Raw genomic sequence first — 26,645 nt, 5'->3', positions numbered from 1 at the left:
TGGGCCAAAATACCAGCAACAGTTTGTGAAAACCTTGTGAAGACTTACAGAAAACGTTTGACCTCTGTCATTGTCAACCAAGGGTATATAACAAAGTATTGAGATAAACTTTTGTTATTGACCAACTACTTATTTTCCACCATAATTTGCAAATAAATTCATTAAAAATCCTACAATGTGATTTTCTGGATTTTTTTTTCTAATTTTGTCTGTCATAGTTGAAGTGCACCTATGATGAAAATTACAGGCCTCTCTCATCTTTTTAAGTGGGAGAACTTGCACACTTGGTGGCTGACTCAACACTTTTTTGCCCCACTGTATGTCTGTGGAACTTGTTCAGTTTATGTCTCAGTTGTTGAATCTAATGTTCATACAAATATTTACACATGTTAAGTTTGCTGTTGCGCCTTGATAGGATGCAAGCGAGGGCACTCAGGATGTGTGATGGTGCATTAAAACTACACCGGTTGAAGCTTTACAAGTAGATACTGGGGAAGTGCCCTATCCCTTAGAAGAGTTAAATAGGTCATGACTGGCCTCACACTCCAGTACAGTAGGTGGCGGTGTATGCACATGTCAGTTGGTTGCGATTCGACAATAAAACTTAAAGAAGAACCCTGAGTGGGACCCGAGGTGTTGTTGATCCTACCTGCAGTAACGCTCGCTGAGGGCTTTTGCATCTTTACCCCCGCCGTGAACGGAAGACTACTGCTGCAACGCTACCAAGGAGTCATTCGACGCACTGTGAAGTGCCCCGAACATCGGACACCCTGCCCTCTTTACTAGCCAGGTCAGCGTCTCCTTGGCAAGCTGATATCTTACTGCTAACTAACTAGCAAGAAAGCTAGCTAGCTGTCATTTTGGTTCTGGAGGGAGAGAGAGGGGGGGACAAATCAACTGATGGATTTCTAGAGCTCGGTGAAGGAAACATTGGCAGTTATCTACGTTGTCATTTCATCGAGGGATAGGTATCATTAGCTAACTATGTGTCGTGTTGTCATTTGCAAGTGCTGTTAGTTGTCCAGACGTTCTGTAATTTACAGTGAGACTGTTTAGACAGACAGGTTTCAGAGGCAGTGTCGCAGAACATTTGTATTGCATATGTTTGCTATCCATTCCCATTGATCTCCCCTTTTGTCTTTGATATTCATTGATGTCAGTATCGAACTCAGTTACTTTGCAATACTTTTATGATGGTGCTACAAGTGGAAACGAGTTAAACCTGGAATGACCTGGGGGTCTGACTGACTGCATCATTGATACATTTGTTGCTTTGCTATAAACAACAAGGTCTGCAACATTGGTCAAACATTGGTTTGGTCGGTGGGATCACAAGAAAGGGGTCTGACCAAGTTTAGACACCACTGTTGTAGAGGAATTTCTGTGGTTACTGTGTGCAGATTGTGACTCTCCGATGATACGGAATTCTCGGTGGCTAAGATTTGTTTGGGAAGCCTCGTGTTCAGTGGATTGTGAGGGCGGGGCCTGCCGTATCCCGCCCCGTTGTATCTTTAGGGGTGTGACTGAACAGTGTTTTATAACTCAGAACTGGGTGAACATGAGTGTGGGTGTCAATAGATAGCCTAGCTTGACACTATGGTTAATTTGTATTCTCTTTCATTATCAACTCTTTTTCTAGCTATCCCACCCACCACATCGTGCCTCACTTTCACTCAAGTTGAACTTGTATGAGATTAAATTATTTCAGTAAAACAGTTAAAGAAGCAGCTGGTGAGAGACCACTACTAGAGCCAACTGAACTCCAAGTACCATTTCAGCACCTAGTCTTCATGTGAGCCAACCTTTCATCACATGACCTGTTCTCTCCTCTTCCACCCACCAGTGTGCAGCTCCATTGTGGAGCCCCAGCAAGTGGTGGGGGAGGCTGAGGCAGCCTGAAGTAGAGGGCACTGTGCTAGCAGGGCCATGAGCACCACTGGGTACCAGCAGCAGCAGGGGGGTGTTCGGACACGCCGAGGCCCAGTGAAGGAGAGGGATCCTGGGCAGGGTGTGGGCATGGAGGCGGCCTGCTGGCTGGCCCCTGGAGCCCTGCGCAGGCTGATTGAGCTGCCCACTCCCCCGCTCGACCGCCAACAGCTGAAGAGACTGGAGGAACACAGGTACTATCATTTGTAAAACCTAAGATCAATTATATCCTTATTTAGCTTTGATGTGATGATCACACAATGTGTTTTGTGCTTAGTGTTACATCAAGCACTTTGGGATGAAAATGTGTTCAATCTGGTTAATCGTTCTGGGGTCCTGGTTCACCCTCTACAGGTACAGCAGTGCAGGTCACTCCCTGCTGGAGCCTCTGATGCAGTGCTACTGGGAGTGGCTGGTGGGCCATGTGCCCACCTGGATTGCCCCCAACCTCATCACCATCGTGGGCCTGGCCACCAATGTATTCACCACCCTGGTGCTGGTCTACTACTGCCCCACTGCCACTGAACAGGTAACAATGGCAACAATGTAGCACCTATTCAGGTAGGGTGTAAGTCAGCATTTCCCAAACTCAGTCCTCGGGACCCCAAGGGGTGTACGTTCTACTGTCCTGCCCCACTGAATAGGCTGGTTATACACTGCCTGGCTTCGTGCCATTGGACAGGTATGGTTGGAGGGCTCAAGTAAAGTGCTACCGTATTGTATTTGCCTGTCGGGCACATTGGAATAAAGTTTTCATCACAGACTGTCAGATAATTGAACTCTGTGTTGCTCAAATGTTTGAAAACACTTTTTTAGGTTGATCTCTAAAGCTACAAACAAACATTCAATACAACATTATCAGGGGTTCATACTTCGTATAGCATTTGCATTGTTTTTTTTTACTCAAGCATTCCCCCTCGTCAGTTATTTTGTCTCAAGGTTCTGTGAATGTGTTTTCTGTCAGCAATGGTTTTTATGGTACGTTTGTCTGGCTTTTTGTTTGTTTACCATCTCTGTGCTGTTGAGAGTTTGGCATAGCTCAGGCTTTCTGTTCTGGATGAACATCCCGTGCCCATAGCTCTCAGGTTACAGCTAGTCTGCACCTGATACCCCGACCCCTTCCCCGGCCAACACACCACAGCACTGCAGCGATGAGTGCACACTAAGGACCGGGAATAGAGAGGAGACAGCAAAACATACAAACTGTTAAGCTTAGTCGTTTCCCTCCAGAACTGAGAACCTAGGATAACTTTGTCTTTCCACAAGGGAATTTAATTTGTGATATCAGACTTTTTAATGTACATAAAATTAGATTGCGTTCAAACTGAGGCATACAAAACAGCCTAATGCAATATAATGCATTTTGTTTGTCTGAGGTAAAGGAGTCAATGGAACGCGGACGTTCTATTGACCAGATTGTCGTGCATAAAACAAATATGATCTAACAAAGTGGATATTCTTCCAATCCGTCATGATTTATGTATTGTAACAGGCCCACAATGTGGTTACTTAACTCCGATGTTGTTTTCACAAAAAACAATGATTGCAAAGTTAAACATACCATGCAACTCTATGCACAAGGACTACTAGTAAACCATTTCCACTGAACATTTTACAAAACGCATTTACTTGAAGAATAGTGCAGATGCAAAGTTTGGTAACAGAATAATGGCACATATCACATTCATTCTGTTACCGTGGAAAAGCACATGAGCCAAGTGTATGAGGCTCACAAAGACTTAGTCACTGTAAACATAAACTTATACAGTTGAAGTCGGAAGTTTACATACACCTAAGCCAAATACATTTAAACTCAGTTTTTCACAATTCCTGACATTTAATCAAAGTAAAAACTCTCCGTCTTAGGTCAGTTAGGATCACTGATTTATTTTAAGAATGTGACATGTCAGAATAGTAGAGTGATTTATTTCAGCTTGTATTTCTTTCATCACATTCCCAGTGGGTCAGAAGTTTACACACACTCAATTAGTATTTGGTAGCATTGCCTTTAAATTGTTTAACTTGGGTCAAACGTCTCAGGTAGCCTTCCACAAGCTTCATAAGTTGGGTCCAAACAGAGCTGGTGTAACTGAGTCAGGTTTGTCGGCCTCCTTGCTCGCACGCGCTTTTTCAGTTCTGCCCAGAAATGTTCTATAGGATTGAGGTCAGGGCTTTGTGATGGCTACTCTAATAACTTGACTTTGTTGTCTTTAAGCCATTTTGCCACAACTTTGGAAGTATGCTTGGGGTCATTGTCCATTTGGAAGACCCATTTGCGACCAAGCTTTAACTTCCTGACTTATGTCTTGATGGCTTTGCATCAATATATCCACATAATTGTCCTGCCTCATGATGCCATCTATTTTGTGAAGTGCACCAGTCCCTCCTGCAGCAAAGCACCCCCACAACATGAAAATGCCACCCCTGTGCTTCACAGTTGGGATGGTGTTCTTCAACTTGCAGACATAATTATGGTCATTATGGCCGAACAGTTCTATTTTTGTTTCATCAGACCAGAAGACATTACTCCAAAAAGTACGATCTTTGTCCCCATGTGCAGTTGCAAACCGTAGTCTGGCTTTTTTATGGTGGTTTTGGAGAAGGCGCTTCTTCCTTGCTGAGCGGCCTTTCAGGTTATGTTGATATAGGACTCGTTTTAATGTGGATATACACTGCTCAAAAAAATAAAGGGAACACTAAAATAACACATCCTAGATCTGAATGAATGAAATATGCTTATTAAATACTTTTTTCTTTACATAGTTGAATGTGCTGACAACATAATCGCATATTATCAATGGAAATCAAATTTATCAACCCATGGAGATCTGGATTTGGAGTCGCACTCAAAATTAAAGTGGAAAACCACACTACAGGCTGATCCAACTTTGATGTAATGTCCTTAAAACAAGTCAAAATGAGGCTCAGTAGTGTGTGTGGCCTCTACGTGCCTGTATGACCTCCCTACATCGCCTGGGCATGCTCCTGATGAGGTGGCGGATGGTAACCTGAGGGATCTCCTCCAGACCTGGACCTGGACTAAAGTCCAGACCTGGACTAAAGCATCCGCCAACTCCTGGACAGTCTGTGGTGCAACGTGGCGTTGGTGGATGGAGCGAGACATGATGTCCCAGATGTGCTCAATTGTATTCAGGTCTGGGGAACGGGCGGGCCAGTCCATAGCATCAATGCCTTCCTCTTGCAGGAACTGCTGACACACTCCAGCCACATGAGGTCTAGCATTGTCTTGCATTAGGAGGAACCCAGGGCCAACCGCACCAGCATATGGTCTCATAAGGGGTCGGAGGATCTCATCTCAGTACCTAATGGCAGTCAGGCTACCTCTGGCGAGCACATGGAGGGCTGTGCGGCCCCCCAAAGAAATGCCACCCCACACCATGACTGACCCACTGCCAAACCGCTCATACTGGAGGATGTTGCAGACAGCAGAACGTTCTCCACGGCGTCTCCAGACTCTGTCACGTGCTCAGTGTGAACCTGCTTTCATCTGTGAAGAGCACAGGGCGCCAGTGGCAAATTAGCCAATCTTGGTGTTCTCTGGCAAATGCCAAACGTCCTGCACGGTGTTGGGCTGTAAGCACAACCCCCCCCCCTGTGGACGTCGGGCCCTCATACCACCCTCATGGAGTCTGTTTCTGACCGTTTGAGCAGACACATGCACATTTGTGCCTGCTGGAGGTCATTTTGCAGGGCTCTGGCAGTGCTCCTCCTGCTCCTCCTTGCACAAAGGTGGAGGTAGTGGTCCTGCTGCTGGGTTGTTGCCCTCCTACGGCCTCATCTATGTCTCCTGATGCACTGGCCTGTCTCCTGGTAGCGCCTCAATGCTCTGGACACTACGCTGACACACAGCAAACCTTCTTGCCACAGCTCGCATTGATGTGCCATCCTGGATGAGCTGCACTACCTGAGCCTCTTGTGTGGGTTGTAGACTCCGACTCATGCTACCACTAGAGTGAAAGCATCGCCAGCATTCAAAAGTGACCAAAACATCAGCCAGGAAGCATAGGAACTGAGAAGTGGTCTTTGGTTACCACCTGCAGAACCACTCCTTTATTGGGGGTGTCTTGCTAATTGCCTATAATTTCCACCTGTTGTCTATTACATTTGCACAACAGCATGTGAAATTTATTGTCAATCAGTGTTGCTTCCTAAGTGGACAGTTTGATTTCACAGAAGTGTGATTGACTTGGAGTTACATTGTGTTGTTTAAGTGTTCCCTTTATTTTTTGAGCAGTGTAGATACATTTGTACTTGTTTCCTCCAGCATCTTCACAAGGTCCTTTGCTGTTGTTCTGGGATTGATTTGCACGTTTCGCACCAAAGTACTTTCATCTCTAGGAGACAGAATGAGTCTCCTTTCCTGAGCGGTATGACGGCTGCGTGGTCCCATGGTGTTTATACTTGCGTACTGTTTGTACAGATGAACGTGGTACTTTCAGGCGTTTGGAAATTGTTCCCAAGGATGATCCAGACTTGTGGAGGTCTACTATTCTTTTTCTGGGGTCTTGGCTGATTTTTTTTACAATTTATTTTCCCATGATGTCAAGCAAAAAGGCACTGAGTATGAAGGCTGGCCTTGAAATACATTCACACTTACACCTCCAAGTGACTCATGATGTCAATTAGCCTATCAGAAGCTTCTAAAGCCATGACATAATTTTCTGTAATTTTCCAAGCTGTTTAAAGACCCAGTCAACTTGTGTGTATGTAAACTTCTGACCCACTGGAATTGTGATACAGTGAATTGTAAGTGAAATAATCTGTCTGTAAACAATTGTTGGAAAAATTACTTGTGTCATGCACAAGGTAGATGTCCTAACCGACTTGCCAAAACTATAGTTTGTTAACAAGAAATTTATGGAGTGGTTGAAAAACAAGTTTTAATGACTCCAATCTGAGTGTACATAAACTTCCAACTTCAACTGTATAATCTACTTATTTGTTATAGAAGCCAGTTTAACCATGGGAGAAAACAACATGTTTATTATCCCTACAATTCTAGCTTTCCCAGCTAGCAGCTGACTGCATATTTGACCATTTGAATTTAATCCACAAATAACCTTGAAAAGTAGACCAAGCATTATCCGCAAGGCAAAACATGTTCTCATTTTAGGAGTCTTTTTAATGCAGATGTTCTTTCATCCTGGCCCTGACACCCACAGGGGGTGCAGGCTACTGTTACGACCCAGCAGTATCACACTTGATTGAATGAATCAAGGGCTTGATGATTAGTTGAATCCGGTGTGTTAGTGCTGGGCTGGAACAAAAGCCTGCACACCCTGTGGGTCTCCAGGAGGCAGGTTTGCAGATCACTGCTGTGTCACCTGACTTCCACTGTGCTGCTTAACAGGTCACTGCTTCAACAGTCGGCAACTAAAAGGTGGGTTAGAGTAGTTTTAATTCAGAAAAGTTACAGGATTTGATGACAGGCGTAACTTGTTTTCCCCCTCTGTAAATAGAGCTCTGTCTCTGAAGTTATCCACCCCCTCCACTGTTTCCTTTTGTAGGACAACGGTTGAAAAATCACTCTGCATGCATATTTTCTCACAATGTGGAGCAACAAAGGAAGGCAAAACAGAGAATGTAATTTACTGGACTCGCTAGACTAGAGAATTGAGTTTATCCCAGAGAACATGCTCGGTAGGGTACTACTTCTGGAGGGAGAATCTCAGTGACTGTGTACCTATGTCACAACACCTCTTATAATGTCCATGTTCATTGTTGTAAGAATGATTCAACGCCTGACATAATAGGTGATCATTCTGTTAACAGGTTAGAGGTGTGATAGTTAAAGAGCTTAAACATTAGTGGCAGCACTGTTTCATAGCCCAGAGAAGTTGGTATTTACTTAACATGCTGTACTAGTCAGTGTCCTGTTTCTGATGACCCAGGTCAGCCCTGTGCCCTGTGTGTGTGTCAGTGTTTTATGAGTATACAGTGCAGCTGATACCTGGTGTTTTCCGGACTGAGTTTGTCACAGTGTCCTGTTTGAACAGAAAGTACACTTGCTCTAGGGCCTCTTAGTTTCACAGCCCTGTCATCTTGCCATTAAATTCATAATCAAATGTTCACTGATAACACAGAGGCAGTCAGCAGATATTTCCACCCTGTTCTACTTTTCAATATCTCCATGCCAACCCCTTACTTCTCTCCTGCTCCCCAAATCCCTGTTTTTGCCTGAGGACCTGAAAGAATAAAAAGCTTAATGTATGAGGCTATGAGCTGCTCTGCAATAACAGGGTGGTTATTTGTATGAATGCCAAGTGGGAAGCCTCTAAATTGTAGGCCAGGACGTGTCATATTCCGGTTGGTTTTGGTCTCTGTGTAAACTGCTGTCAGCTCATCATAGACCCAGTGAAAACGGGACAGGAAATGAAGGCATGACACATTGATGATGCTGTGAAACTCTCCATGCTGGTTAACTAATGAAGGACAAAGCCCTGCTGTGTTCCAAATCTATTTAGAGGGAAACAAACCACACATCAACCTCTTTTACTCAAGTTCCAACATATCTTCTTTGTGTAGTCTACAGCTGCCAGAAGATCAAGTTTTATGTCAGATGATTCTCTATTGATGATAATACCCACCGATTCTCTGAGAACACAATTTATACATGTTTTGAGAGATTACACTATCATCACCCTCCAAAAAATCCATTGGGAGGAAGGCACTTTTTTAATAGTATTCATTAAGTATTCTTTGGTGTTGTCTTTTTTCATCAGGCACCGCTGTGGGCATACCTGCTGTGTGCGGTGGGCCTGTTTGTGTACCAATCACTGGATGCCATTGATGGGAAGCAGGCCAGACGAACTAATAGCAGCTCTCCGCTGGGTGAACTGTTTGACCACGGCTGTGACTCCCTCTCCACAGGTACAGCTGCCCCTCTGTGTGTGTTCCATATAACTTTGTTTACCTTATTAGGATTTAATTTACTCTGTTTCCATTTTCTCTCTCTCTTTCAGTGTTTGTGGTCCTGGGCACCAGTATAGCAGTGCAGCTGGGTACCAACCCTGACTGGATGTTCTTCTGCTGTTTCGCTGGCATGTTCATGTTCTACTGTGCCCACTGGCAGACATACGTCTCCGGCACCCTGCGCTTCGGCATGTGAGTGTGTATGGGGAGGAGGGACAAGAGTGGCTTTAGAGAAGTAGAGTGATGCTGGTAGTAGGTGAGGGAGTGGATATGGGGAATTAAGGGAGAGGTAAGTGATGGGTTAGAATGAAAAGTGAAAGATAGGATCTACTCTGCAGTTCTAGTGTAGCGAAGAGCGTCAGGGGTTCTCAAAGGCATTCCCAGATTGTGGGTCAGAGTGGTCCCCCGTGGCCTCAGCTGGATAGTTAGGCTACTTACTAGTTTGCTACCTACTAAGCTTTTGTATAATTTCAGTCAGTAGTTTTGAAAGTAGTGCTCATTACCCAAAACGTGACCTCAAATTGTGTACTATGTCAATTGTTGCGCAACATGAGCTCATGGGCTCTCATGAAGTGATTTCCAAATACATTTGCATTGATGTCAGAGTGATTAGAGGGACAATAGAGTGCTGAATACCAGGCAGTTAGCAAGTTTGGTAGGCTACTAATGACCATCAGCAGCATCCGAGCTTGGAGAAGTCTAATTACCGTGACTAAACGGTCACGTGGAATTTGACTGCCTTCATGACTCGTGACCGGCGGTAATACGGTCACAGTAACAGCCCCATGTGTGTGTAAGCATCCGTATGATCAAGTATTTATATCCTTTATTCTCAAAGTGGAGTGCATTTTGAAAAATTTTCTCTGTGTGTAGATTTGATATTACAGAGTTACAGATCTGTCTAGCGCTGTTACAGATGCTGACAGCCACTGTAGGCCCCTTCTTGTGGAACGTGACGGTAAATCTCTGACGGACAGCATCTTGGCCTGACAGATATGCAGTGAGCCTCAGCCAATTAGATCCCTGCTTCCCCACACACTGACCTCTAGCCACAAGCTAATGGGAGGGAGGAAATCTTTGCACTTGCCCGGTCTGAAAACAAACCATTTCATGAGTAGAAACGGACTAGATCCATGCTACTGAAAGAATACCAAAACATACACTAAGTGTGCAAAACATTATGAACAGCTTCCTAATATTGAGTTGCACCCCCTTCACTTTGCCCTCGGAACAGCCTCAATTCATCAGAGCATGGACTCTGCAAGGTGTCGAATGCGTTCCACAGGGATGCTGGCCCATGTTGACTCCAATGCTTCCCACAGTTGTATCAAGTTTGCTGGATGTCCTTTGAGTTGTGGACCATTCTTGATACACAAAGGGAAACCGTTGAGTCTGCAAAAAAGCCAGCAGTGTTGCAGTTCTTGACACAAACCGGTGCGCCTGGCACCTACTACCATACCCTGTTCAAAGGCACTTCAATCTTTTGTCTTGCCCATTCACCCTCTGAATGATACACACACACACACACACACACAATCCATGTCTCAAGGCTTTAACATCCTTCTTTAACCTGTCTCCTCCCCTTCATCTACACTGATTGGAGTGGATTTAACAAGTGACCTCAATAAGAGATCATAGCTTCCACCTGGATTCACTTGATCAGTCTATTGTATATAGACATCATACGATGTCATGGAAAGAGCAGGTGTCCTTAATGTTTTGTAAACTCTGTGCATATGTTTGCCATAAGTGCATCATGATGTGCATCATGATTGACATCTGACTGGAAGAGCTGTGGTTAGTGTTTGGGCGAAGACGCACTAGTGCAAGCTTGTGCCGCTGTGCATATGGACAGAGTTGATGACTGTTCTGACTAACCTCTCCTCTCTGCCTGCTCCTCTCAGCATTGACGTGACTGAGGTGCAAATCTTCATTATAATCATGTATTTGCTGGCTGCCGTGGGAGGATCCGCTTTTTGGCAGTCACTGGTAATTCTGAATGGCTCAACTTTCCACTGATTGCCTTTTGGTAACTGAAATGAATGGCATGACTAACTGAATGATGAAGCCGTAACACTGGTAATAAAATGGTCGCGCTGCCCGCATCGGTATGTTCTAATTCTGTGTAGAGTGTAATTCCTTACTATATTAAATGCAATTTCACTCTGTAATGAAAGTGTTTTTTTGAATTAAATAAACCATCTCACTAACAATGTTTAGAGTTGTGAAATGTACTGAACACTGATGGTGTTGACTGGCTGTAATAAATGGTATCTTGCTCCCTCACCTCCACAGATCCCAGTCATAAACATCCAGATGAAAATAGTTCCAGCCATCTGCACTTTCTTAGGGGCTATCTTTTCCTGTACTAATTACTTCCGGGTTATATTTACCGGAGGTGTGGGCAAAAATGGATCAACAATAGCAGTAAGTCTACAATTGACCTGTAACTTAGTCCCTGACCTTCATAAAGAACTGAATAGGCTTAAGCAAAATGGTAGTCCCCACCTTTCCCTTTGACGGTCTCTGTGTTTTCTTTTGATGTATTGCTCACATCAATCCAGTCCTTAACATGATTTTTGTTTTCCCAAGATGGCGTAGCAGTGCAGACGTGGTTTGTCGTCCTCTCGTTTACTTTTTGTATTTTTCGTCTTTTTTGTATACATTTCCATTTATTTTCAATCTCTTTTCCATTTTAAAATTAAATATACCTTCCGGTAACCCGCCTCACCCAATGTGACACCTATCTGCAATTTTTTTTTAGACCAGAACCTCCATCAGAAGCTAGCCAGCTAATTAGCTACTAGCTATTTAGTCATTGTTGGCCACTGCTAGTGGCCTTTACCTTCTGCACAGACACCAGATGTTTTTTTTTAGCTTGCATAATACTTGCCAGCCTGCCAGTATCAGACTGTTTTCTCCACCTCAATGCCGGATTCCTGCCGTAAACCCTGGACCATTACTCCTGATCATCACAGCTAGCTGCCACCGAGTGACCCAGCCCCGAAGCTAGCCCTGTGCCAGGCCCACCTCCCGCCCTACTCTGTGATCACTCGGCTACTCAGCCGATGCCTCCCGGACTCTACCCCAACATGGCTAGAATCCACTACTCCACCGGATCCTTGCCGTAAGCTCTGGACCTTTGCATCGGATCATCACTGCTACCAAGTGGCTATAGTGGCTAACGCCCCTGCCCCGAAGCTAACACCAGTTAGCCGCGAGCCAGGCGCATCTCCCGGCTAGCAAACAAAATTACTGCAACTACAATACCTCTTTCGCCATCTGGTCCGTACCCTTTGTCGACACGGCACCCCGCCGTACCACGACTGGTCCGCCGACGTATCTCCGTCCGCTGTGCCCTCAAACGGACTTTGCCAGGCATCGGAGCTGACGCTTCTACTTACCCCGGCCTGCTAACTTTAAACGCTGTGTCTCCTGCGTGCCAGCGTAGTAACCACTACCCCACAGCTTCCCTGTTCCATTTATTGCTGTTCACTAGACCCTATGATCACTTGGCTACATAGCTGATGCCTGCTGGACTGTTCATTAATCACGGTACTCCATTTAGTTTATTTTTTGTTTATCTGTTGGCCCCAGCCTCGAACTCAGGCCCTCTGTGTAGTTAACCGACCCTCTCTGCCCATTCATTGCCATTTTACCTGTTGTTGTTGTCTTAGCTGATTAGCTGTTGTTGTCTTACCCATTGTTGTCTTAGCTAGCTCTCCCAATCAACACCTGTGATTGCTTTATGTCTCTCTCAAATGTCAATATGCCTTGTACACTGTTGTTTAGGATAGTTATCATTGTTTCAGTTTAATGCGGAGCCCCTAGTCCAACTCAACATGCCTCAGATACCTCCTTTGTCCCACCTCCCACACATGCGGTGACCTCACCGAGCATAACTAGCCTGTCCAGAGATGCAATCTCTGTCATCACTCTGTGCCTGGGTTTAGCTCCACTGTATCCGCACCCCACCATACCATATCTTAAATAAGTATGCCCTTTTGAAAAAATGTAGAACTAAGAACAGATGTAGCCCTTGCTTCACTCCAGACCTGACTGCCCCCGACCAGCACGAAAACATCCTGTGGCGGACTGCACTAGCATCGAATAGTCCCCGCGATATGAAACTTTTCAGGGAAGTCAAGTACCAATACGCAGTCAGTCAGGAAAACAAAGGCTAGCTTTTTCAAACAGAAATGTGCATCCTGTAGCTAACTCCAAAACGTTTTTGGACACTAAAGTCCATGGAGAATAAGAGCAGCACCTCCCAGCTGACCACTGCACTGAGGTTAGGTAACACTGTCACCGCCAATAAATCCACGATAATCGAGAATTTCAATAAGCATTTCTCTAGGCTGGCCATGCTTTCCTCCTGGCTACCCCAACCCCGGCCAAAAGCTCCGCGCCCCCCCGCAGCTACTTGTCAAAGCCTCCCCAGCTTCTCCTTCACCCAAATCCAGATAGCAGATGTTCTGAAAGAGATGCAAAACCTGGACCCGTGCAAATCAGCTGGGCTAGACAATCTGGACCCTCTCTTTCTAAAATTATCCGCCACCATTGTTGCAACCCCTATTACCAGTCTGTTCAACCTCTCTTTCGTATCGTCCGAGATCCCTAAAGATTGGAAAGCTGCTGCGGTCATCCCCATCTTCAAAGGGAGTGACGCTCTAGACCCAAACTGTTACAGACCTATATCCATCCTGCCCTGCCTTTCTAAAGTCTTCGAAAGCCAAGTTAACAAACAGATTACTGACCATTTTGAATCCCACCGTACCTTCTCAGCTGTGCAATCTGGTTTTCGAGCTGGTCACAGGTGCACCTCAGCCACTCAAGGTACTAAACGATATCATAACTGCCATCCATAAAAGACAGTACTGTGCAGCTGTCTTCATCCACCTGGCCAAGGCTTTTGACTCTGTCAATCACCGCATTCTTATCGGCAGACTCAACAGCCTTGGTTTCTCAAATGACTGTCGCCTGGTTCACCAATTACTTCTCAGACAGAGTTCAGTGTGTCAAATCGGAGGGCCTGTTGTCCGGACCTCTGGCAGTCTCTATGGGAGTACCACAGGGTTCAATTCTCGGGCCGACTCTTTTCTCTGTCTATATCAACGATGTCGCTCTTGCTCCGGGTGATTCCCTGACCCACCTTTACGCAGACACCATTCTGTATACATCTGGCCTTTCTTTGGACACTGTGCAAACAAACCTCCAAACAAGTTTCAATGCCATACAACACTCCTTCCGTGTCCTCCAACTGCTTTTAAACGCTAGTAAAACCAAATGCATGCTTTTCAACCGTTCACTGCTCGCACTCGCCCGCCCGACTAGCATCAATACTCTGGACGGTTCTGACTTAGAATATGTGGAAAACTACAAATACCTAGGTGTCTGGCTAGACTGTAAACTCTCCTTCCAGGCTCATATTAAATATCTCCAATCCAAAATTACATCTAGAATCGGCTTCCTATTTCGCAAACAAAGCCTCCTTCACTCACGCCGCCAAACATACCCTCGTCACACTGACTATCCTACCGATCGGCGATGTAATTTACAAAATAGCTTCTAATACTCTACTCAGCAAACTGGATGCAGTCTATCACAATGCCATCTGTTTTGTCACCAAAGCCCCTTATACCACCAACCACTGCAACCTGTATGCTCTAGTCGGCTGGCCCTCGCTACTTATTCATCGCCAGACCCACTGGCTCCAGGTCATCTATAAGTCTATGTTAGGTAAAGCTCCGCCTTATCTCAGCTCACTGGTCACGACAACACCCACCCGTAGCACGTGCTCCAGCAGGTATATCGCACTGGTCATCCCCAAAGCCAACACCTCATTTGACCGCCTTTCCTTCCAGTTCTCTGCTGCCAATGACTGGAACGAATTGCAAAAATCACTGAAGCTGGAGACTTATATTTCCCTCACTAACTTTAAACATCAGCTAACCGATCTCTGCAGCTGTACATAGCCCATCTGTAAATAGCTCACCCAATCTACCTACCTCATCCCCATATTGTTTTTATTTACTTTTCTGCTCTTTTGCACACCAGTATTTCTACTTGCACATCACCATCTGCTCATCTATCACTCCAGTGTTAATTTGCTAAATTGTAATTACTTCACTACTATGGCCTATTTATTGCCTTACCACCTCACGCCATTTGCACACAGTTTCTTTTTTTTCCTATTGTGTTATTGACTGTACGCTTGTTTATTCCATGTGTAACTCTGTTTGTCGCACTGCTTTGCTTTATCTTGGCCAGGTCGCAGTTGTAAATGAGAACTTATTCTCAACTAGCTTACCTGGTTAAATAAAGGTGTAATAAAAAATACATTTAAAAAACATCTACAAAAATGCCTAGGGTGAATTCTCCCAAATACAGTTGAAGTCAGAAGTTTACATACACCTTAGCCAAATACATTTAAACTCAGTTTTTCACTATTTCTGACATTTAATCCGAGTAAAAATTCCCTGTCTTAGGACAGTTAGATTCACCACTTTATTTTAAGAATGTGAAATGTCAGAATAATAGTATAGCGAATTATTTATTTCAGCTTGTATTTCTTTCATCACATTCCCAGTGGGTCAGAAGTTTACATACACTCAATTAGTATTTGGTAGCATTACCTTTAAATTGTTTAACTTAGGTAAAACATTTTGGGTAGCCTTCCACAAGCTTCCCACAATAAGTTGGGTGAATTTTGGCCCATTCCTCCAAACAGAGCTGGTGTAACTGAGTCAGGTTTGTAGGTCTCCTTGCTCACTCACTCTTTTTCAGTTCTGCCCACAAATTTTCTATAGGATTGAGGTCAGGGCTTTGATGGCCACTCCAATACATTGACTTTGTTGTCCTTAAACCATTTTGCCACAACTTTGGAAGTATACTTGGGGTCATTGTCCATTTGGAAGGCCCATTTGCGATCAAGCTTTAACTTCCTGACTGATGTCTTGAGATGTTGTTTAAATATATCCACATAATTGTCCTGCCTCATGAAGCCATCTATTTTGTGAAGTGCACCAGTCCCTCAACATGATGCTGCCCACCCCCGTGCTTCATGGTTGGGATGGTGTTCTTCGGCTTGCAAGCGTCCCCCTTTTTCCTCCAAATATAACAATGGTCATTGGCCAAATAGTTCTATTTTTGTTTCATCAGACCAGAGGACATTACTCCAAAAAGTACAATCTTTGTCCCTATGTGCAGTTGCAAACCGTGGTCTGGCTTTTTTATGGCGGTTTTGGAGCAGTGGCTTCTTCCTTGCTGAGCGAGCGGCCTTTCAGGTTATGTCGATATAGAACTTGTTTTATTGTGGATATAGATACTTTTGTACCCGCTTTTGTACCCCTCCAGCATCTTCACAAGGTCCTTTGCTGTTGTTCTGGGATTGATTTGCACTTTTCGCACCAAAGTATGTTCATCTCTAGGAGAAAGAACGTGTCTCCTTCCTGAGCGGTATGATGGCTGTGTTGTCCCATGGTGTTTATACTTGCGTACTATTGTTTGTACAGATGAACGTGGTACCTTCAGGTGTTTAGAAATTGCTCTCAAGGATGAACCAGACTTGTGGAGGTCTACTATATTTTTTTTCGGAGGTCTTGGCGGATTTCTTTTGATTTTCCCATGTCAAGCAAATAGGCACTGAGCTTGAAGCTAGGCCTTGAAATACATCCACAGGTACACCTCCAATTCACTCAAATGATGTCAATTAGCTTTTCAGAAGCTTCTAAAGCCATGACATAATTTTTAAAGCTTTTTAAAGGCACAGTCAACTTAGTTTATGTAAACTTCTGACCCACTGGAATTGTGATGTGAAATAAAAAAATTTTTTAACAATTGTTGGAAAAACACTTGTCATGCACAAAGTAGATGTCCTAACTGACTTGACATAACTAGTTTGTTAACAAATGTATGGAGTGGTTGGAAAAAACAAGTTAATGACCCCAACCTAAGTGTATGTAAATCTCTGACTTCAACTGTAAATGTTTACCAACTTTGACACAATGTAGTTTACAATTAATATGAAAGAAATGACAATGTACTTTTTAGATGACGATGCTGGCTTGATGACTGTGCTTGTTTGTCAGTTTCATCCATTTGCCTGAGCTGTCTATTAGCTTCAGAGGAAATTAAGGATGTGTATTAAGACTGTTGGACCTGATCCCAGCTCCGTTCAGTTGGCCGAGCGATATGAGTGTTTGTCACTTGACAATATTTATTTTAGGCAGGGCCACCCATGTTTTCCTTCGGGGGAATTACTGTGTATTATGACTTAACACCTAGATGTGTCCACCAGCATTCCTTACTGTGTGTTTTCTTTCACCAAGCTGCACTCACATATCATCTAGGCCTATTAATAATGTCCACTGATTTGGACTCTTCTTTCTCTCTCTCCTCTCCAGGGAACCAGTGTCCTATCTCCCGTGTTACATATAGGCTCAGTAATAATACTGGCCATGATGATCTATAAGAAGTCCGCTATCCAGCTCTTTGAGAAGCACCCCTGTGTTTATATCCTGGCCTTTGGTTTTGTGTCAGCCAAGATCACCAACAAATTAGTTGTAAGTGTGGTGTGCTGCTTATTGGTGGAATTAAATTCCCGCCCACCCTGAACATTGTACTGTTGATGTAAATGTACTTGATGCAAGAATGTTTATGATGTAAATGAATATCATCCATGTAAATGTGCTTGCTGATTAAACCACGACTCTTGCCTGTGTCTTGTTTGTTTCAGGTAGCACATATGACAAAGAGTGAGATGCATCTACATGATATAGCATTCCTGGGGCCAGGCCTGCTGTTCCTGGACCAGTATTTCAACAGTTTTATTGATGAATACCTGGTGCTGTGGATTGCAGTGGTGAGTACACACACACTTCCATGGTATAGAGGTCCATAGTACCTGAGCAAGGCCAGGGTGGTCATTCCACAACAAAGTAAGAGGACATGCAATCTACAGCATTTGTTCACATGAGAACATTTTCTTTGAAATTAACCATCAGTCATTTCACATGCAATACTGATTTGCTGTACCTTTTTCAGAGGCACATGTTTTCAGTCTAATGCCACATTTATTTGTAACTAATAGCACAACCCTTTGATACTTCGGCATCATCCATCCATCTACTCACAGGGTCCATTATCTACAGTTATGTCTATCATGTTTTCTGACTTAATTTTCTCTTCCGCTTTCTGTCTGCAGATCCTGTCATTCGTTGACTTGGTGCGTTACTGTGTCAGTGTTTGCAACCAGATCGCCTCCCATCTTCACATCTTTGTCTTCAGAATCAAGCCATTGACCCCCTCCACCCTTCAGTGAGGACACAGAACTATTACACTCTTTCTCCCCCCCCCCACCTCTCTCTCTCTCTTCATGTTAGATTGCTAGTCGTCACTCTTTCTTTACCCTTTTTACATGTGTTGGGGTGGATCTATTACCGGTAGAGGTTCAGAGTGACTGAGGGGATAGATGAAACATGAGGTGTTACGTTATTTTCCATCACTGGTTTGTGCAATTTGTGTTGATTTCATCTTATTATAGTAGTCAGATTCCTAGACAATTATGATTTGTCCCTTTTTTCTGCAGTGAATGGTCACATATAGGAAATGTACTGAGTGGTCTCCTCTGTGCCAGTGAGGGTAAATTAGTACAAGAATGCAATGGGTTTGAATAGGTGCTACCTTATTCATTTAATAATTCTGTTATTGTACTTTAAAACAAACATTTCTTGTTGATGGTGTGTGTTTGTTCTCTACAAGAAAATGTAGAGCATAGGAAGTGATTTACACAGGATGTCTGTCTGCTTTCAGTTTTGTTTTGTAATATTTGCATAACCTTACTTTTCAGTTTCATAAATATATAACTATTAGTGTTGATAGTTGTGCTGTTCTATTATTTCAAAATGTCTCACCTGGCACATCTATCAATCTTGCATAAGTGGTATTATTAACCCTGCAATAATTATGATTGCATTTAAATTCGGATTTCTGTAAAACATTACATATGTAACATGTTATTTTAGGGTGCCCCTGATCAATGGCTTACAACAAATTATTGTAAAGTATTCAAATAGTATTGCACCTTTTGAAAAGATGGGTGTCTCGAGCCTCGTTTCCCTCAAATGGCTCAAGCATTTGTCTCTAAAGCCACAAACATTACACAACACTTATAGCACCACATGCAAGATTGCTAATGGTTGTCTTGGGAATACTATTCTGTATATCCTGTCTAATATTGCTTTTAAAAAAGAAATAGTTTAATGTTTAACAAATCATTTAAAAAAAACTTGCAGCAGTTTTCTTGCTTTAGATTTTTGTACCCGTTTGTAATTTTTTTGGCCTGTTGCATTTCTGCCCTCAGATACTGAAGCATTGCAATTTGCTCAGAATGCTCAACGAAAATGGCAAGTGTTGATGCACCCTTAATTAATGAAGAAAAGTAATGATGCGATTCTCTCCCCCAAAAGTAGTCATTCTTATCATTTGAAGCTAAATATGTTGTCTGCGTTGTTTTTCTGCTAGCGTTTGTTCAATGGTGTGCCTGATACCACAGCTAAATGACAATTAGTAACTTTAGTCCTACAGCCTGTTTCTAAATGTTTTTTTAAATTAGTCTACTTGTAAAAAAAGTTTTTTATTTAGGTAGGAAAGTCAATTAAGAACAAATTCTTATTTACAATGACAGCCTAGGAACAGTGGGTTAACTGCCTTGTTCAGGGGCAGAACGACAGATTTTTACCTTGTCAGCTTGGGAAACTAGCAACATTTTGGTTACTGGCCCAATGCTCTAACTAGGCTACCTGCCGCCCCAACACAATGTGTTGAAAGGTGATTTTGACTGATAATGTAGGGCTATCCAAAGCTTGTTTATATCTACAATCTAAGGACATGTTTTCTGAGTCTACTTTTTTTAAATTTTATTTTATGAATTTCCTTTAAAATGACCTAACACAATAACAACTTTCTTTATGTAGCACGATCTGCACTGTGCCAGGTCCACATACAGCAATTAAGTGTTTTGGGAGATTTCGTGTGAAACAAAAAGGATTATCTGACTGTGCCCTAATCATATTTGTCTGTACCATGTTTTTGCATCTACATACCTGGCAGTCTGCTTATAATTCAGTCATCAGAATCAATAGAAACTGACTTTTATTTCTGTGTGTAATGTTATTATGTAAGTAACTGAGCTCATACAATGTGTGTGTAGTTTCTGATGTCAGATCAGTGCTCTCATTGTACTAGTCATTCTCAGATAAGTAAAAGGATGCCTTAAACAGTTTGTTTAATTTTCTGTTGTTTGATAGTCAAGCCTCTTAACATGCCCCTAATTTGTTTCCTTTGTGTGTTTGTACTGTGTTTTCACTCGTTACTGTTTTTATTTTGGCCGGACTGTCAAGCTCCGGTATATTCGTTTTCAGACAAGTATGTTCATAGGTTGTGACAAAAGAACAACAAGATCACGCTACAATCTCTCCCTCACTAACGCAAATAAAAATGTAATATTCACACATGTAAGTTGCTACCTAGTGTCATTTGTGATAAATGTTTATATACTTACAATAACAGATGGTCTTAATTCCTGACAACATTTTAGCAACTAAAGTCACATTTAATTTCTCCATCCCTGTCTCAATCAGGGTTTAATTAAGTAGATTTAACATAGAATGAAGCAGTTGATAACAGAAATGCAATGCTACATGTACACACCATACTTCCATAAATGTAAGATTTCAAAACTCCCATCTCCCTGGAACCATTACTGGTATTTGCATATTAAAGAATCAAGGTTGATATTGTTCCTGAGATGTTTAACACTTCTCTGGCCATTGTAAAGGTCTATCTGGAACACAATCATAAACTAAAGCAGTACAGACAACCCAGCTTTGAAATGTACACACACAAAGCATTTGGATGGAGTTGATTCCTCTTGGCTCCCTTCAATCTAAATAATTTACATCAGCATTGTCTGCAGAGACTTGCGCACTGTAGCCATCTCTTGCTGTTGCTGTTAATAAAAAAGTATTGTTTGTTGAAATCTGACCTAAATGATTTATGATGAATAGTGTCATTTTCTAAATACTATGCTCATGCTCATAATACACTAATTTTCAAAACTGCACATCAATTTGTATCATTATCAACGTTTCAGCTAAGCTACGGGTGACATAAGGCATGTAAAACAATGTGTTTAGTAAGTTGATCTGTCATGTTACTTACTGTGTCCATGAGGATCTTTTTCTGAAACAGTGCCATTTCCTGGCGCAGCTCGCCCTGTACAGCACCCTGCTGGCTGATATGGGTCTTCTCCATTGTATCAAGGCTCTACCAGCAGTGAAACAAGGTGGTGTGAGAACCAGCTGGGACATATATTTAAAATCACAAAGTCTACTATGTGAGAATATACCTGGATGTACTGCTCTAGCAGCTGCTTGAGAGTCTTCAGTCTCTGGCTTTGGGAGGCCCTCATGTGCTGAAACATTTTCTGCTGGTGCTGGAACATGCTCTATGGCCAGGAATACACACACCTATGCTTAGATGCCTTAGTTACGCCAGTGTAACTCTGTATTAGGTAGAGAATAGAAATAGGTTGAAGATTTTTCAGAGGCTTGACAGAGCAATACCAGTAGTTTCTCCTCGTTATCCTTGGACTTCTGCACATCTGTGTCCCACTGGTTGAAGACTGCATTGAACTGGGTGCAGTAGTCTTCTGTCACTTTACTCCTGCAGAATTGATATCATATAAATCAGGTTACACACACACACACACACACTTGCACCCTTCTTTCACTCTAGTCTAATCACCTGTCTCTTTGTTGGACCCTCCATAACTGCTCAATCTTCTGATGGCTGGTCTTCACAGAGGACTTGGTAAACGTTTCCAAGCGTTTGCGTTTTGCCAGGAAAGCTTTGTTGATGTCCGCTAGCAGTAAGAAGAAAAAGAGGCTCATAGATGCAAAGCAAAATTCAGTGATGAGAAACAATCCCTATACCAATCAGTGTGCAAGGCCAGAGTATGGAATATAAGGACAGAGAGATTAGAGAAGATTCTAGTAGAGAAGAGTCATGAAAATCAGATTATCCTTTGGAAAACCCGATACCTCCAAATCTGTCCAACATGGTCATCATATCCCCTCTGTGGATGAAGACATAATATATTAATTGAATGACAACAATGTGAACCATAACTTAACTCACACAGGATAATACTGTATGTCCTACACCTCAGTCAAATTAATGTCATTTTTTCATTGGTGGAAAAAGTACCCAACTGTCACACTTGAGTAAAAGTAAATATACATTACCTTCATAGAAAAGGACTTAGGTAAAAGTGAAAGTCACCCAGTAAAATACTACTTGAGTAAAGGTATTTGGTTTTCACTATACTTAAGTATCAAAAGTAAATGTAATTGCAAAAATATACTTAAGTATCAAAAGTAAAAGTATAAATCATTTAAAAATCCTTATTAAGGGATGGATCAAAATTTACTGGGAGGGAGGGGCAATCCAAAATAGGGGAGGGTTGTCAAACTTTTTTTTGTAATTTGAGGAGAGTTGTTTTTTTTCTTCCTATAAACAATGACTTGACGTAATTTTGATATTACCGTAATAAAGTTTAGAAACGTTTGTGGAGGTTTGGTATGGTGTGTCTATTATTAAGCTTTAGCTACTGCAGGCATATGATATGAAGGCAGTGCACCCCGGCGCTCCAACTGACTCTGACAATTAAACTTGTGAGGAAGAAGGAAGGAAGAAGAATGTTTCAGGCCTACCAGTTACTCCTATCATCTAACAATATAATTATCTTCATACAAAATATTCTGATTGAACATTAACAAATTACCCTCCTTCTGTACGTCTATATCTGTATAGCAGACGAAGTAGCCATCTGACATAAAGAAATGTATGTCGGTCTCGAACATTGCCACCGGCATATCTATCTCTCTGGGGTTAGGTCTAAGCGTCACTTCCTTTATATATATATAGAAAGTATTCAGACCCCTAGACTTTTTCCACATTTTGTTACGATGCAGCTTTATTCTAAAATTGATTAAATATTTATTTTCCCTCATCAATCTACAAACAATAACCCATAATGACAAAGTGAAAACAGGTTTTTAGACATTTTGGCAAATGTATTACCAATAAAAACAGAGCTCAGGTGCATCCTGTTTCCATTGAACATCCTTGAGATGTTTCCACAACTTAATTGGAGTCCACCTGTGCTAAATTCAATTGATTGGACATGATTTAGAAAGGAACACACCTGTCTATATAAGGTTCCACAGTTGACAGTGCATGTCAAAGCAAAAACCAAGCCATGAGGCCGAAGGAGGCCGAAGGAATTGTCCGTACAGCTCCGAGACAGGATTGTGTCGAGGCATAGATCTGAGGAAGTGTACCAAAATATTTCTGAACCATTGAATGTCCTCAAGAACACAGTGGCCTCCATCATTCTTAAATGGAAGAATGGCAAGACTCTTCTTAGAGCTGGCCGCCCGGCCAAACTGAGCAATCGGGGGAGAAGGGCCGTGGTCTGCGAGGTCACCACGATTCTGATGGTCACTCTGACAGAGATCCAGAGTTCCTCTGTGGAGTTGGGAGAACCTTCCAGAAGGATAACCATCTCTGCAGCACTCCACCAATCAGGCCTTTATGGTAGAGTGGCCAGACGGAAGCCACTCCTCAGTAAAAGGCACATGTAAAAGACAGCCTGCTTGGAGTTTGCCAAAAGGCACCTAAAGGACTCTCAGACCATGAGAAACAAGAATGTCTGGTCTGATGAAACCAAGATTGAACTCTTTGGCCTGAATGCCAAGTGTCACATCTGGAGGAGCTCTGGCACCATCTCTACGGTAAAACATGGTGGTGGCAGCATCATGCTGTGAGGATGTTTTTCAGCGGCAGGTACTGGGAGACTCGTCAAGGGAAAGATGAATGGAGCAAAGTAAGGAGAGAGCCTTGATGAAAACCTGCTCCAGAGCGCTCAGGACCTCAGACTGGGGCGAATGACCCTAAGCACACAGCCAAGACAATGCAGGAGTGGCTTCGGGACAAGTCTCTGAATGTCTTTGAGTGGCCCAGTTAGATCCCGGACTTGAACCCGATCAAACATCTCTGGAGAGATCTGTAATGTCTGTATCTATGTAATTGTAAATGTTTTTACGTAAAAAACAGGGACCACAATCTAAATAAGTCCCTGACTTTATTGTGCATTATCGGTCACTTAAAAAAATCTTGGGGTATATATGCATTTTTTTAAACTGATAAATACAATCAATCAATCCAAACTGTGTGGCAGCCATAGTCTATTTATTGTGGTGTTGAAAACGCAAACCATGAAATTGAAGTGCCAGAAGTTGGTATGCTTGTTTATTGGTTGTGTGGTGCATTGGCACAGAAACCTGTTGGTGGCAAATTGGTTGCATATATTTTATATAATTATGAATGTCATCAGAATGTTGAACATCAGAGTTCGCCCTAAATCAAAGCACATTCTATTGGTCACATACACGTGTTTAGCAGATATTATTGCGGGTGTAGCGAAATACTTGTAAATTCCCAAGAGCTAGAAGCAAGGCAGCCCTCTCTGTCGGCACCATTTTTAACGTAGGTGCACACAGGGTAAGCTCTAGCTGATCCTTGTCTGATTGTAGTGTAATGAAACAAGCAGGGGGAGTGAGCTCGTCTGTGGTGGTTGGTGAACCCTCAACCTTCTGACCCGAAGCCCCGCGTGACATCAAATGTGCCACAAAAATCTGCTGGTGGCAAAGTCAATATTCACATTTATAACCACAGCATCGCTACAGTCATTGTTTGTTTGTGCTCGTAAACATTATTTTGAGTTAATTCTGAGGGGGAAGGTTGTTCAATTTATATTACAGTACAAGGGGAGGGTCATGTGAAAATAGTTTGAACTTTAGGGAGGTGGTGCGTTTTTTTAATGACACCTTGAGTTGAACCAGCCCCTTCCCCCGAGTCAATTTCGGTCTGTCCCTAAGCAAACAACATGGCACAATTTTCGTTTTTTAAATGTATTTATTGACAGCCAGGTGCACACTCCAACACTCAGACATAATTTGCAAACAAAGCATTTGTGTTTAGTGAGTCCACCAGATCAGGGGAAGTAGGGATGACCAGGGATGCTCTCTTGATAAGTGTGTAAATTGGACCATTTTCCTGTCCTGCTAAGCATCCAAAATGTAACGAGTACTTTTGGGTGTCAGGAAAAATGGATGAAGTAAAAAGTACATTATTTTATTTTGGAATGTAATGAAGTAAGTTGTCAAAAATATAAATAGTAAAGTAAAGTACAGACACCCAAAAAACTACTTAAGTAGTACTTTGAAGTATTTTTACTTAAGTACTTTACACCACTGCACTTTGTGACAAATGCTTGGCCTACCCTTTGGTGATGTCAATGTCAATGTCATCATCTGCCTCTGAGAGACGTTTCCTTCCTCTCAATGTCTCAGCCTCAACTACTGTAACAAAAAAGAAAGTAGACTATTAGATAGTATGTCATGAAGAAAAAAAAACATGATTTATAAGCTACGTTAACTACCTTGAAGGTTTTCTTTGTTGAAACTCCCATTGAAGTCCTCCATATGGGGTTTGCCTGAGGTGGTTTTAGTGCCTTTTGCTTTGCCTTTCAGAGCACATCCCTTGTGAGTTGCCATCTTTTGTTGGTTGACAATAAAGAAGATAAATGTGCTACAGAACTGGTTCAACTGACAGCTTTAGCCTATCGCTAACGTTGTGCTAACCTCGAACCTAGCTAGCTAGCTACGTTAACTAGCTTGTGTGAAAGCAACCTGACCTATTTTGGCCGAAACAAAACAGGCTATCAAAGTAAAAATCCTTATTTTGCTAAAGACTTTTGTTTTAAACTTGTTGAAATATATGGTAATATAAAAGCGAGCTACCTTCACTGCCCAACCATTTCTTTGGTTAAAAGTAATTTACTAGGTTCGAGAGCTTGCGCTGAAGTGAACATAAAAATCTGCGCGTGAGAAACGTTGACGCGCCAACTGAGCGCGGGAACAAATTACGTCACTGTTGGTGGATAGGGTATAGGATACAATGTTTTTCTTGGTAGAAACATTGTTACAATTTGAGACTGCTCTCTAGTGTAAAGTGTTGATATCTGGTTGTAATGTCTATGGATGATATTTATACCGTTTGTGACTTGTAGTTGATTCAATGGTCCATACTAAATTGTTCAGTAAATTGCACAGGGTAGTGCTATTACCGGTATAAATATAGGGATTTGTATTAAGTGCTTTTCTTGACAGAAGCCCACGAGCTGAGAACAGGTGTTGTGCCAAAAAGCTCCCCCCTGCCAGAATCCCCCCCTTCGTGTGAACGCGCACGCACTCAATTCTTCATTACTGTGACTTGCTTGCTAGTTGAGATTTCTGCGTTTCATTTTATTTTTATGTTTGTTTGATCGCGGGGAGGCACTAGTAATGTCTGTACTTGTGTCAAGTGTATTAGTCTATAAATAAATCTCTTTGCCAAAATTCGTCACCTCTCCCATGTCTTATTCGACTAGTAGTTGTTCTGAAATGTTTATTGCTTGACTACATTTTACTCCCTCCTCTATGTTTAATACAACACACATATATTAATTATTAATTGTGGTTGCCTATCCTGATATGAAGTTTGTTCTATAGAAAGTATTTGACTCTGATGTGTTCCACACATTTTGGTAGCTCATGTTGACCAGTAGTGTGTGCCACAGAAAGCAAAATTAGAGTATAAAGAAACATAAACATTTAGAA

The 26,645-nt window shown here is 42.5% G+C and overlaps 2 protein-coding genes across 5 annotated transcripts; one reads left to right on the top strand and one right to left on the bottom strand.

Annotated features, from left to right (window-relative positions):
- Positions 1-547: 547 nt before the first annotated feature.
- LOC109891314 (choline/ethanolaminephosphotransferase 1-like) lies at positions 548-20,379 on the top strand. 3 transcript variants are annotated; one of them, XM_020483750.2, is made up of 10 exons: positions 548-790; positions 1,844-2,120; positions 2,281-2,455; positions 8,670-8,817; positions 8,910-9,051; positions 10,764-10,848; positions 11,155-11,286; positions 17,265-17,423; positions 17,597-17,722; positions 18,065-20,379. In XM_020483750.2, the coding sequence occupies exons 2-10, from the start codon at positions 1,927-1,929 to the stop codon at positions 18,179-18,181; spliced, it is 1,278 nt and encodes a 425-aa protein (XP_020339339.1). In that variant the 5' UTR covers positions 548-790; positions 1,844-1,926; the 3' UTR covers positions 18,182-20,379. The 3 variants fall into 3 exon arrangements, with proteins under 3 accessions (XP_020339339.1, XP_020339338.1, XP_031681353.1); XM_020483749.2 differs by lacking the exon at positions 10,764-10,848 and adding an exon at positions 9,733-9,817 and having other exon boundaries at positions 622-790; positions 18,065-19,160; XM_031825493.1 differs by lacking the exon at positions 548-790 and adding an exon at positions 851-968 and having other exon boundaries at positions 18,065-20,374.
- A 69-nt stretch (positions 20,380-20,448) lies between these two features.
- On the bottom strand, positions 20,449-25,901 carry LOC109891313 (synaptonemal complex protein 3). 2 transcript variants are annotated; one of them, XM_020483748.2, is made up of 8 exons: positions 25,427-25,901; positions 25,268-25,343; positions 21,963-21,997; positions 21,667-21,784; positions 21,486-21,585; positions 21,269-21,367; positions 21,082-21,186; positions 20,449-20,869 (listed from the first exon to the last, which is right to left on the bottom strand). In XM_020483748.2, exons 1-8 carry the CDS (start codon positions 25,539-25,541, stop codon positions 20,816-20,818), a joined length of 702 nt encoding a protein of 233 aa, XP_020339337.1. In that variant the 5' UTR covers positions 25,542-25,901; the 3' UTR covers positions 20,449-20,815. The 2 variants fall into 2 exon arrangements, with proteins under 2 accessions (XP_020339337.1, XP_020339336.1); XM_020483747.2 differs by having other exon boundaries at positions 25,268-25,346; positions 25,427-25,900.
- Between the last annotated feature and the right edge of the window lie 744 nt (positions 25,902-26,645).

Source organism: Oncorhynchus kisutch, linkage group LG5, assembly GCF_002021735.2.
Source record: "Oncorhynchus kisutch isolate 150728-3 linkage group LG5, Okis_V2, whole genome shotgun sequence".
NCBI lineage: Eukaryota > Metazoa > Chordata > Actinopteri > Salmoniformes > Salmonidae > Oncorhynchus > Oncorhynchus kisutch.
The sequence above is the reverse complement of the archived record's forward strand: the minus strand, read 5'-3'. Positions and strand labels throughout refer to the sequence as shown.